The sequence below is a fragment of the Gorilla gorilla genome, chromosome 1 (genome assembly GCF_029281585.2).
Source record: "Gorilla gorilla gorilla isolate KB3781 chromosome 1, NHGRI_mGorGor1-v2.1_pri, whole genome shotgun sequence".
NCBI classification, from domain to species: domain Eukaryota; kingdom Metazoa; phylum Chordata; class Mammalia; order Primates; family Hominidae; genus Gorilla; species Gorilla gorilla.
In genome coordinates this window covers 175,189,163-175,204,749 of record NC_073224.2, presented here as the reverse complement: position 1 = coordinate 175,204,749, position 15,587 = coordinate 175,189,163, and the positions used below count along the sequence as shown (strand labels likewise).

The window sequence follows — 15,587 nt, the reverse complement described above, 5'->3', positions numbered from 1 at the left end:
CATTTGTTGATTTCCTAGTATTGCAGTAGAAATTTTGGAGTTGGAGTACATATCTATATATGTATATAAATAAATATATTATTTAATATTTATATATTAAAATATATATATTATTTAAGTTGACAGTTAAAATTGTATTTATCATGTATAACATGTTTTGAAGTATATATACATTGTAGAATGGCTAAAGCAAGCTATTTAACATATGTATTACCTCACAGTTATCATTTTTGTGGTAAGAATACTTAACATCCACTCTCGTAGCATTTTTCGAGAATACAATATGTTGTTATTAACTGTAGTCATCATGTTGTCCAAAAGATCTTCTGAACCTATTTCTCTTATCTAACTGAAATGTTGCATCTTTTGACCATATCTCCCCAAGCCCCCACACAAATCACCCCAGCCCCTACTATCCACTGTGCTTCTTTGAGATCAACTTTTTAAGCTTCCGCACATGGGTGAAATTTTGCAGTAATATATATTTTTAACATTTTTTTTTTGAGACAGGGTCTTTCTCTATTGCCCAGGCTGGAATCATGGCCCACAGTAGTCCCACACTCCTAGGTTCAAGCGATCTTCTTGTCTCAGCCTCCCAAGTAGCTAGGACTACAAGTCCACATTACTATGCCCAACTACTTTTTAATTTTTTTTTTTTTTTTGGTAGAGACTGGGTCCTGCTATATTGCCAGGCTGGTCTCAAACACCTGGGCTCAAGTGATCCTCCTGCCTTGGCCTCCCAAAGCTCTAGGATTGGCTTATTGATATGTTCTTCTTGAATACTAAGAATTATATTATGTTGTCATCCTATGGCCTTTATTTGAGGCCTTTGAAGCAGATGCGAAGAGAAAAGCCATTTATCATAAATTGTATTTGAATTGTGAACCCCCCCCGAGTTGGAAGAGCCCTTAGAGATTATCTAGTGTAGCTTTACATGTCATAGAAAATATTTGCTACCATATTTTTGAGTGACCATTTAGCTTCTGCCAAAATACTTCAAGGGTGGAAAATTAACTACATCACAAGTCAGACCATTGTGTCGTTGAATGGCTCTCATATTGAACTGAAATAGCCCTCTCTGAAACTACTGATGCTGTGGACTTAAAATGATTTTGTTTTTTGAAAGACTTAAAATATTATAATTTATACAGGCATGAAGATCGTTATAATGAAATAGAGTAGTAAAAAAAATTTTTTAAGTTTTCAAAAGATTAATAAAGCAGCTTTGGGGTGGCTCTTTATCAGTGGGTCTGTTAACTTCAGGCTCTTTTGCATGGTAGGTTGGCATAGACTGTATTAAAGACACAGCCTCTTACCTTGTGGTCAAGAGACCAAAATGATTAATTAGTGGCTTTTACAAACCTGATTTTAAGACCTGGTTTGGATTATAAGAGGAATAGGGTTGTTGGAGACATGTTTAGAAGAGGTAGATGTTTTTCCTTTTCCTGAGTGATTGGAAAAAGCTTTGTGGAGGAAAAGATATTTGTTGACAGTTTTTAAAGGAAGAAATAATGTGAAGGAAAAGATAGAAATTTGATCTAAATATACAAGGAAGTAGAAGAAAGTTAAGCTTCAAAAACAAGAGAAAAGAAACTGAGAAGGACTAAGAAGTGATTTAGTTGTAATATCAGCTTATGAGATGCCACACCCAAATAGAAGTATTGGAAATGTGTCTTCTCAAAGACATACTAAGCTCAATTTTGTGTCATTTATCACTTTATAGCGTGAATGTGTTTAAGATAATTCAGACGTGTTCAAAACGTAGAAACGTTTTAGTGTCTTATCTTGTTCTTATTTTTGCTCTTTGTACCAGTCTTTTCAGATCCAGGACTTTAGTATCTTCCTTTACACTTTTACAGGTGGGTGACTGGAAATAAATCAAGTTCTACATGGCAGGAGTTTATTTAGGGCACATTCAGAAATAAAAGTTGTGCATTGCTTTTAATAAACCTGGGACACAGTTTTCCTAAATAAGGTTTGCCTGGGTATACTTGACTAAATTCCTGGGATCTGCCTAAAATAGTGAAATAAAAATGAAATATTCCTCCTACCTTCTCTTGATAATACTAACTTTATTTTCCATTGATGTGTGGTCAAATAATTTGTTCAGTATGTTTCACTGTCCATGTACCTGGTGATTTTCTTTTAAGGAAAGCTATAATTATTGTGTCCTCATGTTTTCCTATAAATTACCAGTTTATATATTTCTTAATATATAGAGACTATTACCATCTGGGTTTTTACTGTTAAAATAAATTAGAAAATCAAAGAATTGAATAAAAACTTGACAGACTCCTATCTTCCTGTCTTCAAGAACTACATCTAAGCAATTAGTAAACATTTTCATAAAGAAAGAATATGTTATTTCCACCAGTATCATGCTCCAATGCACTTGTTCTTGAATTTGAAAATTATATATCGTAAATAAATGTTTCTAAGTAAAGATCGGAATTACTGTTTAATAGAATGTATTGTATCAGCTTGCACAGGATGAAGGTAGTTACGTTGGTGGCTTTGCAGTGGTTGAATATAGCACTGCGGAGCATGCTGAAGAGGTCCAGCAGGCAGCAGACGGTATGACCATCAAGGGCAGCAAAGTCCAGATTTCCTTCTGTGCCCCTGGAGCGCCAGGGCGAAGTACATTAGCAGCATTGATAGCAGCTCAACGTGTGGTAAGTTTTTTCTCTTTCTCTTTTTTTAGGGTATAGAAAATTCTAATACTATTTTAATCTATCCAATCTAGCCAAAGTAATTGATTATCGATTGCACCATCATTGCATTTCCATCACACTGAAGACTTTTCCTTTTTTAAAAAAAAAGTTAGCTAAATGGTTTCTTTGTTAAGTCAAGCTAGAAGTCATTACCAAAAAAAGAAATTTTGTTTAGTAAAGTGTATTTATCTTGAGAAATGTTTTAAGGAATTTCATTTATTCAGCAAATATTGAGTTCCTCTTGTGTTATAAATTTTGAGTGTAAGATGCCTCCTTTTTCTTTTTCTTTTCTTTTTTTTTAAATTTTGAAATGGAGTTTCACTCTTTCACCCAGGCTGGAGTGCAGTGGCGTAATCTCAGCTCACTGCAGCCTCTGCCTCCTGGGTTCAAGCAATTCTCCTGCCTCAGTCTCCCGAGTAGCTGAGACTACAGGCACATGCCACCATGCCTGGCTAATTGTTGTATTTTTAGTAGAGACAGGGTGTTGCCATGTTGGCCAGGCTGATCTCGAACTCCTGACCTCAGGTGATCTGCCCGCCTCAGCCTCCCAAAGTGCTGGGATTACAGGCATGAGCCACCGCACCCAGCCGCGTCTTTTTTTAAGAAGTTTTCACAACTAGAGGAAAATACGTGCCTTCTTTTTGCTTATGTCGCACATTGTACTTCCTTCTTTATAGTAACTGTCTACTCATTCTTCTCTACTTCTTTAGCCTGGAGGATCCTTGGAGATGGAGACTATACCTTCTTCACAGTTTTTACCCTAGTACTTAGCATAGTAAATATTTGTTAACTGAATGAAGGAAGAAATACATTTTTGAAGGAATTGGGAAAGACTTTATGCTGAAGGTGACATTTGAGTGTGACATTAACGAATGGATGAGATATTGACTTGTGTTGATGAGAAGTGAATAGGATTGCCGCAGAAATACAGATTTTTTGCATGAGATGCTTGTACTAAAATATCATTCATTGTTTATCCGAACTTAAAATTTAACTGCACATTCTGTGTTTTTACTTGCTGCATCTGGCAACCCTAAAGAGGGAAAGTGAGTAGTCACTCTAGGTGGAACAGAAACTACTCATACAGTACTTGAGGAGTGGTAAGTGGTCTGGTTGCAGAGTGAATATGAGGATGCTTGGATATAGGCTAATGCCAAAGCAAGGAAGACTATTGAGTACTCAGCCAATTACATAGGTATACATGTGCCATGTTGGTTTGCTGCACCCATCAACTCGTCATTACACTGGGCATTTCTCCCAGTGCTATCACTCACCCAGCCCCCTACCCCCCGACAGGCTCTGGTGTGTGATGTTCCCCATCCTGTGTCCATGTGTTCTCATTGTTCAGTTCCCACCTATTAGTGAGAACATGCGGTGTTTGGTTTTCTGTCCTTGTAATAGTTTTCTGAGAATGATGGTTTCCAGCTTCATGCATGTCCCTGCAAAGGACATGAACTCATCCTTTTTTATGGCTGCATAGTATTCCATGGTGTATATGTGCCACATTTTCTTAATCCAGTCTATCATTGATGGACTTTTGGGTTGGTTCCAAGTCTTTGCTATTGTGAATAGTGCCACAATAAATATATGTGTGCATGTGTCTTTATAATAGCATGATTGATAATCCTTTGGGTATATATCCAGTAATGGGATAGCTGGGTCAAATGGTATTTCTAGGTTCTAGATCCTTGAGGAATCGCCACACTGTCTTCCACAATGGTTGAACTAATTTACACTCCTACCAACAGTGTAAAAGCGTTCCTATTTCTCCACATCCTCTCTAGCATCTGTTGTTTCCTGACTTTTTAATGATCGCCATTCTAACTGGTGTGAAATGATATCTCACTGTGGTTTTGATTTGCATTTCTCTGATGACCAGTGATGATGAGCATTTTTTCATATGTCTGTTGACTGCATAAATGTCTTCTTTTGAGAAGAAGACATTTGTTGTCTGTTCATACCCTTTGTCCACTTTTTGATGGGGTTGTTTTTTTCTTGTAAATTTGTTTAAGTTCTTTGTAGATTGTGGATATATTAGCCCTTTGTCACATGGGTAGACTGCAAAAATTTTCTCCCATTCTGTAGGCTGCCTATTCACTCTGATGGTAGTTTCTTTTAATGCCCTAGAAGAAAACCTAGGCAATACCATTCAGGACATAGGCATGGGCAAAGACTTCATGACTAAAACACCAAAAGCAATGGCAACAAAAGCAAAATAGACAAATGGGATCTAATTAAACTAAAGAGCTTCTGCACAGCAAAAAATACTGGGCTTTATAACCGTGCAACCAGTTGCCTGAAGAATTAGGCCTCACTTATTGTCACCATTTCTTAATTTTCCATTTCCCTCTCAAGTCTAATGCAATGTAGTTTGTCCTCCACTGTTCAAGTGAATCTGTTCTCATTAAGTTAACAGGGGTTTTTAAATATTCAGATCTAGTGACTACATTTCAGTCTTTTATTGGTTGGTCCCTTCGCAACATTTAAAACCTTCTACTGGCTGGGCACAGTGGCTCACGCCAGTAATCCAAGCACTTTGGGAGGCCAAGGTGGGAGGATTGTTTGAGCCCAGGAACTCGAGACTAGTCTGGGAAACATGGTGAAGCCCTGTCTCTACAAAAAGTTAGCTAGACTTAGTGGTGTGCACCTGTTAGTCTCAGCTACTTGGGAGGCTGAGGTGGGAGAATAACCCGAGCCCAGGAGTTTGAGGCTGCAGTGAGCCATGATTATACCACTGCACTCCAGCCTGGGTGACAAAGTAAGACCTTGTCTCAAAAACAAAGCAAAATAAAACGAAACAAAACTCTCTACTACCTTGAATTCTGCCACACCATTCATTTTCCTATCTGCCTGTGTGTTCTTTCCCTAACTTATTTTTTCCCCCTAAGAGCTGATATCAGTAGATTTCCATATTTGGCCTTCTCATTTTCTTCCTGTTATATATGCCTATTAGTGATTACTTCCAAGCATATAATTTCAGACCAAACTGCTCTCAGTACTAAATTATGTTTCCAAGGGATTCTTAGACATTCCCACTTCATGCTATATAAATAGTTCAATTTCAGCATTTCAAAGAAGACTTTTTTTCTGGGACTGCTTTTCTATGTTCTATAATATCTATATATGGCATCAGTTCATCCAAACTAAAACTATGTGAATCAAAAACTCAGTTAATCGTGATTGGTCTCCCTCACCCACTTTCTAATGTAAATGTCAGAAATACTATCACATCCTTTCAATTTCACCTCCTAAGATCTCTCAAATCCTTGGGACCTTGTCAGCATCTTGATTACTTCACTCAGGATCTCATCTTTTCTCATCTCTCTGATTAGAATAATTCCCTGCATGGTCCCATGTCATTAGTCTTTCCCCTTCTAATCCATCTTGCACAGTGCACAGGAGAGCTCTTTCTCATCCTCAAATCAGCTTATGTCATTCTCTTGCTTAATATTCTTTAATGCCTGCATAAGTTCACCTTCCTTAGCATGGCATGCAGGCCCTTTAGTGACAGTGAGAAATCTCAGTCTTAAAAATAAGGTATTCTAGATAATGTTTTCTATAGGTTTTTGGTACATATCCTTTGGTAATATCAAGTTTTCTGAGTTTTTTAATGTCATAAATAGGTGCTGACCTTTATCAGAATATTTCTACAACTATTGAGTTAATCATGATTTCTCCTTAAGTTCTTTAGTGTCGTTTGAGAGTTTTTACACATTCTATCTTTATCCTGCTGGTGATTGTGCCTGTCCCTAAGTTTTTTTTTTGAAATAGAGTCTTGCTCTGTCGTTCAGGCTGGAGTGCAGTGGCACGATCTTGGCTCACTGCAACCTCCACCTACCGGGTTCAAGCGACTGTCGTGCCTCAGCCTCCTGAGTAGCAGAATTACAGGCATGCACCACCACGTCCAGCTAATTTTTGTATTTTTAGTAGAGACGGAGTTTCACCATGTTGGCCAGACTGGTCTTGAACTCCTGACCTCAAGTGATCTGCCAGCCTCAGCCTCCCAAAGTGTTGGGATTACAGGTGCGAGCCATCATGCCCGGCCAATTGTCCCTAACTTTTTAACATGCATAGGTTTATCAGAACTTCGGTCTACTCACTTATTCTCACCTCCATCTGCTTCCTCCTTCCTACCATTACCTATCATCATATTGGTGTCTGCCTTTTTACATTAGGATAGTCTTAAATGTTTTTGGGGTGTTTTTATGGTTGTGGCTTTGCATACAAGATTAAAATTATGATATTGCATACCTCAATTTCAACATATTATATAATAACATCTTGCATTTATTTCTTTTCTCGCTGGATTACTTCCTTCTAGGGCATTTTGAAAGATAGTATTCTTGTGGTAAAAACTTTTGAGAACTTGTATAGTTGAGAATATTTTTATTTCTTTGTGATACTAAATAACTTAGATGAATCTAAAAATCTAGGATCAGAGTTCTTTTCTTACAATACTTTGAAAATATTAATTCATTGTCTTCTTGAATCTAATGTTGATGCTTTGAGAAAGAAGATTATAGTAATTTGTTTCTTGTTCCTTTAGAGATATGTTCTTTTTAAATGGAAGTTTTTAGAAGGTTTTTTGTTGTTCTTATTGGCTTTGATGTTCTTAAATGTCACACAAATGTGACTAGGTGTGTTTTTTCTTTAGAAATCATATTTGGAAGACTGCGAACCCTTTCATTCTATGCTCTTCAATTGTTCTTTAATAATGGGAAATTTCTCAGCCATTATTTCTTCAAAGATCTTATTTTCTTCTCCTTCAGAGACTTCTAATATTACAAGTGTTGATGCTTCTACCTCCATTTTCTTCGTCACCCTGCTTTTTCTTGTTTGTTGGAATTTTCAGTTTCTTTAATTGGATCTTTAAGATCACTATTTTGGGCCAGGTGCGGTGGCTCTTGCCTGTAATCCCAGCACTTCGGGTGGCCAAGGCAGGTGGATCACCTGAGGTCAGGAGTTTGAGACCAGCCTGGCCAACATGGCGAAACCCGGTCTCTACTAAAAATGCAAAAAAATTAGCCAGGCATGGTGGCAAGCACCTATAATCCCAACTACTTGGGAGACTGAGACAGGAGAATTGCTTGAACCCGGGAAGCAGAGATTGCAGTGAACCGAGATCACACCATTGCACTCCAGCCTGGGTGACACAGCGAGACTCTGTCTCAAGAAAAAAAAAAATTACTATTTTGTTTTTTAGTCACATATATTCTACTATTTAACCTATCTGTTAAAGCACAGGGTAAATGTTAATAATAATGCTTCACGAATTCCTTCAGTTTCTTTATCTATAGAATGGAGATAATACTAACCTTATAGAATTGGTTTTTTGAGGATTAAATGATCTGATTCATGTAAAGTGTTTAGAACAATGCCAAGTCTATAGTAAGTGAGGGCTGCTATTATTTTTTCTCAATACTTACATTTTTCATAATCTAGCATTTCTCATTGGTTATTCTTTAAAAACTGCTTGTCCTTCATGTTATGAGTAAAAATCCATTTTATTTTTGTAATGTCTATTACATTTATTTGACATTCTTGTTATTTCCTATTCATAATTCTGCTTTCTCTCTTATAGGTGGTTCAGTTTGTTGCTTTTATTTTTTAGTGACTGCATTCTCCAAATGTCTAGCTATTTTTCTTTTGAATGTATGAATATACATTTCCTGTTGGGGCTATCACCTTTCTGCATGTCACTGTTTAGAGGTTGTGGGGAAGGGGATGGGCAGAGGGAAGCTAAAGCCTGGTCTTAGCTAGGGTTTAGGGAAGGGCAGGCAAGGACCTCAGGGCAGAGAAGTTCTGCCTTCACCATCTAGGCTTGAGCCCAGCCCTTTTCCCACCCCAGCCAGGCAGCCCTGCACCTTAGAGAGCCTCTCTTCATTTCCACCCCTGCTCTTTTCCAAGTTCTGCCTTCCTCTGCTGTAACTCTTCTATCCTGCAGAGTGGGTGTGGGAGGACCTGAGAAGGTCGGGGAGGTGGGAAGGTTTTCAGTGACCAGCTGGTCTGCCCGCCTAGTGTTATCTTGTCCCCATTGTCTCTGCACTTGTGTGCCATCCTGCTGTTCGTTGGTCCTATGGCTGTCACTGGGGTGATGCTGCTGTTTTCCCACCTCGCTGTCCTGGCCAAGAAAGCCATGCTCTCTGAAGGCAAAGTAGTTACACAACTCAAAAGTCCTTCCCTGAATTATCCTGTGTGTGGACCCATGCACTCTCATGCTCTCTGCTGATGTTTACCTTCACATCTTCTATCTCCCCAGGGGTTTCTCACAGGCTTTATGTCAGTTTCTTGGATGCAACACCTTCTCCCTCTCAATTTCGCAGTATCTGGGTTGGGAGAAGGTTCCAGTTGTCCTTGTCCGTTCTCCATTTTCTCATAGCTGAAAGTTTTTAATTTATCTTTTATGTAATTATATATATTCATATCACCATCCATCAAGCTGGTTTTTAAAACTGAAAATTATTTCATATTTTTAGGGAGCTACTCAATTGCATGTATGTAAGGCCAGCTCATTTTAATCTCATATTAAGTTAATCAAGTAAAGACCTTTATAAAAAAGAAGATTTTGGGCCGGGCACGGTGGCTTATACCTGTAATCCCAGTACTTTGGGAGGCCGAGGTGGGTGGATCACGAGGTCAGGAGATCAAGACCATCCTGGCTAACATGGTGAAACCCTGTCTCTACTAAAAATACAAAAAATTAGCCAGGTGTGGTGGCGGGCGCCTGTAGTCCCAGCTACTTGGGAGGCTGAGGCAGGAGAATGGCGTGAACCCAAGAGGCAAAGCTTGCAGTGAGCCGAGATTGCGCCACTGCACTCCAGCCTGGGCAACAGAGTGAGACTCCGTCTCAAAAAATAAAAATAAAAAAACAATAATAAAGAAGATTTTGGGCCAGGCACGGTGGCTCACACCTATAATCCCAGCAGTTTGGGAGGCTGAGGTGGTGGATCACAAGGTCAGGAGATCGAGACCATCCTGGCTAACATGGTGAAACCCCGTCTCCACTAAAAATACAAAAAATTAGCCAGGCGTTGTGGCGGGTGCCTATAGTCCCAGCTGCTCGGGTGGCTGAGGCAAGAGAATGGCATGAACCTGGGAGGCGGAGCTTGCAGTGAGTCGAGATCACGCCACTGCACTCCAGCCTGGGTGACAGAGTGAGACTCCATCTCAAAAAAAAAAAAAAAAGAAGATTTTGATTTGTAAGGCAACCCACATTGTTAAACTTCATTTTATTTTACTTTTATTTGAAGTTTTTATTTGTAAAAATATAGAAACAGGGTTTCAATATGTCACCCAGGCTGATCTTGACCTCCTGGGCTCAAGTGATCCTCCTGCCTCAGCCTCCCAAAGTGCCACGATTACAGGTGTGAGCCACTTTGCCTGGCCAATTAAACTTTAAATCAACATTATAAGAAGGCTCTTCTGTAGTATCAAAGTATCCATATTGTGTCAACAAGTTATTAATAACTTCAGATTCCCTTGTCATCCTTCTATTTGTATGATATGATGAGATTCATTGTGCTAAATTGTCAGTCCTCTTAAAGCCAGTTGGTATTTACCTGAGACGTTCTATGAGGATTTTATGCCGTATGTATAATTGAGAACTGCAGTAGAGAGTATAAAATAGATATATAATATAAATCAAATTATGTTTATCATAAAATAGATCTTGTCAGATGAATGAGGATTTCTAGAAGAAAGCCTTTGAAATTATGTCTTTGTACTTATGCTGTTCTAATGTTTCTTATTTCTATATTCATTGCAGATGCACAGTAATCAAAAGGGCTTACTTCCAGAGCCAAATCCAGTACAAATTATGAAAAGTTTAAACAACCCTGCCATGTTGCAAGTTCTTCTACAGCCCCAGTTATGTGGACGAGCTGTTAAACCAGGTATGGACCATGTATGTATACTGATTAATTAAAGAATGCTAGCATGAAGTTAATTTTTTCACATGTGAAATATGAAAAAATACATTGATTTGTGAAAAACATATTTAAATTAGTATAAAATATTTAATTTTTCTAGGACCTGTTAATGAATTTTAACAATAATCTGAGGTGATATATTTTGACTATTTTTGATATATACAACCTGCTTATGTGGTATTTTTTACTATTAATAAATGCTAAATATCAAACCTTCTGTTTAGCTCTTAGTTGACATGAATTTATAGACCAAGGTAAAGGTTAACACACTACATTGTTATAACCTATATTAACAAAGAATTAATACTCTTCTATGTAATATTTTTAGCAGAATTATTTTGTTGAAAAGTGCCAAGTGTTTGTTTCCTCTTTGTTCTTCCCCTTTTTGTTGTAAAATTGTTTCACTTTGTAGCAAATGATGAAAACATTATTATTTTCTAAGTGTTATGCAAATCTTTATAATATCAGTATACATTAAATATCTACCTATTTAGTATTCTTTCTCTAGTAAGAGCTTACCTTCTGTGCATTCTGAAATGTACAACTTTTTATGTACAAAAATGTCTGTTTTAGCATTATGAGGAAATGAATGCCTATACAGTGGTCTCCCCTTATCTATGTTCTTGTGTTCCACAGTTTAGTTACCTGCAGTCTGAAAATATTAAGTGGAAAATTCCAAAAATAAACTACTTATAAGTTTTAAACTGCATGCTATCCTGAGTAGTGTGATGAAATGTTTTGCCATTCTGCTTCTCCTGCCTTGGCTATGAATTACCCCTCTGTCCAGTGTACCTACTCTGTATACATTACTCACCCATTAATCACTTAGTAGCCTTCTTGGTTATCACATCACCTGTCATGGTATTGTAGTGCTTATGTTCGAGTAACCCTTATTTTCCTTAATAATGGCCCCAAAGCACAAGAGTAGTGATGCTGGCAGTTTGGATATGCCAAAGAGAAGCTGCAAAGTGCATCCTTTCAGTGAAAAGGTTAAAACATTTCCAACTTAATAGGGAAAAACAAACTGTGTGCTGAAATTGCTAAGATCTACAGTAAGAATGTATTTTCTATCCATGAAATTATGAAGAAGGAAAATGAAGTTTGAACATAGCGTATATAAGTTTTGGTACTATTTATGGTTTCAGGCATCCACTGGGGGTCTTGGAACATATCACTCGCTGATAAGGGGGAACTAATGTATTCAACATTTAAGTTTAGAGCAAATATGTATAGAGCAAATATATTAAATACATTTATTATGTTTCAGTCCCAACTGGTCTAACACCAGCTCACCTACTGCAATTCAATTCTAGCACTAACTACCTGGAGTTAGCACAGAGCCCACAAGTTAAGAGCTCGATCTTCCGTATGGCTGCCCCCACTTTAGACCTAGACACAAGTTCGGGCGATTCTCCAGGCCATGTGTACTTCTGACCAACTAACTACAAATTTGGGAGTTCCCACAATGCCCTCAGGTTCAATAGTTCAATAGAATGACTCACAGAACTTAGGAAAGCACTATGCTTATGAATACAGTTTTATTATAAAGGACACAGGCAAGGGAAGATACACTTAGGGAAAAGTCTTGGAGGGTCTTGAATGCAGAGCTTCTGTGTCCTCTATCCATCAAATCAGGCCATGTCACCCTCCCAACACATCAATATGTTTTCCAACTGGGAATCTCTACTGAACTTCGATGTCCAGAGTTTTTATTGGAGTTTCACTATGTCAGTGTGATTGATGGGCCCCATGATTGAACTTAGTCTCTAGTTTGCTTCTATTTCCTGGAAGTTAGAAGGTCAGGCTGATATCACATGATGCAAAGCTCCACCTCTCCTTATAGAGTTGGTCTTTCTGCACAGCCAGCCCTCATCCTGAAGCTATCTATGTGTCCATAATGAGTTACCTCAGTAGCATATCAAAGACACTCCTGTAACTCAGGAAAATACAAGGATTTAGAGTCTCCCTCAGGAACCAGGGACAAAGGCCAGTCAAATTCTTTATTATACAACAATATTCATATTCAGTACTTCATATAATTATTTGTGTGTAAGAAGCAGCTTTGATAGTTTTCTGGCTCAGGCTATTATGCAATTAGATATCTCTTTTACAATTTTAATAGTATAGAGATACTCTTTTTTGTCTTGACAACATGAAGGATTAGAAGCTCATTACTTCCCAAGGCAGCCTATTCCCTGGTTTGACAGTTTCAGTTACTGGAAAGTTTTTATATTACTAATATAAGTAATTTTTAGCCACTTATTCTGGTTCCACCTCTGAAGAAATACAGGATAAATGTATTCCTTCTTGCATAATAAAAGCCTCCTAATATTTGAAGACAACTACCATGAAACCTCAGTCATTTTTTATTTTACCTGTCTTCTTTTCTCCAGACCAGTTCTTTTTTTTACAATGCAACTTTATCAGTAAAATAAATTTTGAGCAGAGCCCCAGTATATACCATATATGTAAAAGATGTCAGTTAAACAGATGGACCATTGTCAATCCATATATTTAGAAATGATCAAACCTAATGTTTTCCTTTTTTAAGATGAAAGTAAACATAAATAGAGATGGTATTTTTTTCTGCAATTCTCTTTTTATACATCTTATATCTCTTTGCAGATTACAGTTCTATATTTGACTTCCCATAACATGTCACAGGACATGTGCTTTAAATCCCCCACAAGTTGTTCTCTTGTGGATATAGTCTAGGTCTTCTGGGTTGTCCCAAAATATGATGTGCACAGACAAAAACATATTCTGTAGATTGGTTTTGATTAACACAGAATGCAGTGGGATTTCCTCCCTATTATCATTATATTTCTCTTAATGCAGTCCAAGATTATGTATTAGTGTCTAAAGAAGTATACCACATTCTTAGGTCTTTTAGAAAGTATCATCTGCCTCTTTGGACTCTGGGCTATCTTTACTAATTCATCTCAAGTATTATTTTTGTCTCTTCTTTTCATCTAAGACTAAATATTCTCCACTCTGCTGTTCTACTCAGATTAATGTATGGCCATATGGCAGTAGACTTCTTTATACTTAGTTAGCGCTTTCTCAATTTTAAGTAAGATGTTTGAATATTACACTGATGCAGAAGTTATTTCATAAGCATAGCTTTTTCTTGTGTGGGATGGAAAGGGAAGAGGATTAAATCACTGCCTCACTTGAGCACATACATAGCTGGAAAATGTGTGGAAAGTTTCTTGATGTTGAGAAAAAAAGACAGTGTCTTGTTAATCAATAAATTCCGTTTATTTTTCTTTTACTATGTCCTTTACTTTATCATAACTGTAGCCTTGCTATATCCTGAACTCCTCACAGAGGCCCTCTCTGAGCCAACTAAATTAATGATAAAGAATTGTAATTCTTGGCTGGGTGCTGTAGTTCACGCCTGTAATCCCAGCACTTTGGGTCACTGAGGTGGGCAGATCACCTGAGGTCAGGAGTTCAAGACCAGCCTGGCCAACATGGCGAAACCCCATCTCTACTAAAAGTACAAACATTAGCTGGGCATGGTAGCATGCACTTGTAGTCCCAGCTACTCGAGAGGCTAAGGCAGGAGAATGACTTGAACCCTGGAGGCGGAGGTTGTAGTGAGCCAAGATTGCACCACTGCACTCCAGCCTGGGCAACAGAGCGAGACTCCCTCTCAAAAAAAGAAAAAAAAAAAAAAGAATTGTAATTCTTATACCCTTGCTCTGCTTCTTTATCATTGTATAATTTTAAAAACAACTGACATATATTATACAGGTACTTGTTTATTGTCTATTTCTACCAATAAAAGGGAAGCTCCAACTGCTATTAGATGAATTTCCCTCCCAGGTCCAATTTTGATTATGTTACTCTGACCAAGCTGATCTTTTCTCTTCAATCTAGACCTTTTAACTACCTTCAAAAATACAATAAATATAATTATTCTAGACTTCTTTCTTTATGTATGTGTTCCTAATTTAACTATTGTGTAATCACTTGATAGTATAAACTGTATTTTTTTAGGATAAACTATTTTTAAACAGCTTTATTGAGGAATAGTTTATGTACATTAAACTGTAGGTATTTGAAGTGTATGAATTGATATGTTTTGATGTTATGTATATACTCATGAAATCATTACCACAATCAAATAATAGACATATAAATTACCCCCTAAAGCTTCTTTTTGTCCATTTGTAATCCATCCCCTACCCTGTCCCCAGGAAACCACTGATCTGCTTTCTGTCACTACAGTTTGTATTTTCTAGAAATTGGTATAAGAGGAATCACACAGTCTGTACTGTTTGGCTTCATTTACTTAGCTTACTGTTTTGAGGTTCATTCACATTGTTACATGGCTTAGTAGTATTTTTTTCTTTTTATTACCGAGTGGTATTTCATTCTATAATTTGCTTATTCATTGATTTGTTGATGGACATCTGGATTATTTCCAGTTCGAGGTCATTACAAATAAAATCTCTATGGACATTTGTGTACTAGTCTTTATGCTTTTATTTCTTATGCTTTTATTCTCTTTGATAATTAACTATCTGTGGAATGGCTGAGTCATATGGTAGATATATGTTTAAGTGGTAAGAAACTGCCCAGCTGGGCCGGGCGCGGTGGCTCATGCCTGTAATCCCAGCACTTTGGGAGGTCAAGGCGAGCGGATCACGAGGTCAGGAGATCGAGACCACGGTGAAACCCCGTTTCTACTAAAAATACAAAAAATTAGCCAGGCGTGGTGGTGGGCGCCTGTAGTCCCAGCTACTTGGGAGGCTGAGGCAGGAGAATGGCGTGAACCTGGGAGGCGGAGCTTGGAGTGAGCCGAGATCACGCCACTGCACTCCAGCCTGGGTGACAGATGGAGACTCCATCTCAAAAAAAAAAAAAAAAAAAGAAACTGCCCAGCTGTTTTCCAATGTGGTTGAGCCATTTTACATACTCACCATCAGTTTCTTGGGCT

At 37.8% G+C, this 15,587-nt stretch overlaps 1 protein-coding gene across 3 annotated transcripts in view; it reads left to right on the top strand.

Annotated features, from left to right (window-relative positions):
• Positions 1–15,587, top strand: part of RAVER2 (ribonucleoprotein, PTB binding 2) — an 88,530-nt gene that overhangs the window by 34,269 nt on the left and 38,674 nt on the right. For all 3 annotated transcript variants that reach the window (XR_008668222.2, XM_031008290.3, XM_031008294.3), the window contains exons 4-5: positions 2,481–2,672; positions 10,477–10,603. Coding sequence is in view for 2 of the 3 variants with exons in the window: in XM_031008290.3 (XP_030864150.1) it covers positions 2,481–2,672; positions 10,477–10,603 (319 nt within the window). In the remaining variant the exon portion in view is untranslated. The remainder of the gene's footprint in view (positions 1–2,480; positions 2,673–10,476; positions 10,604–15,587) is intronic.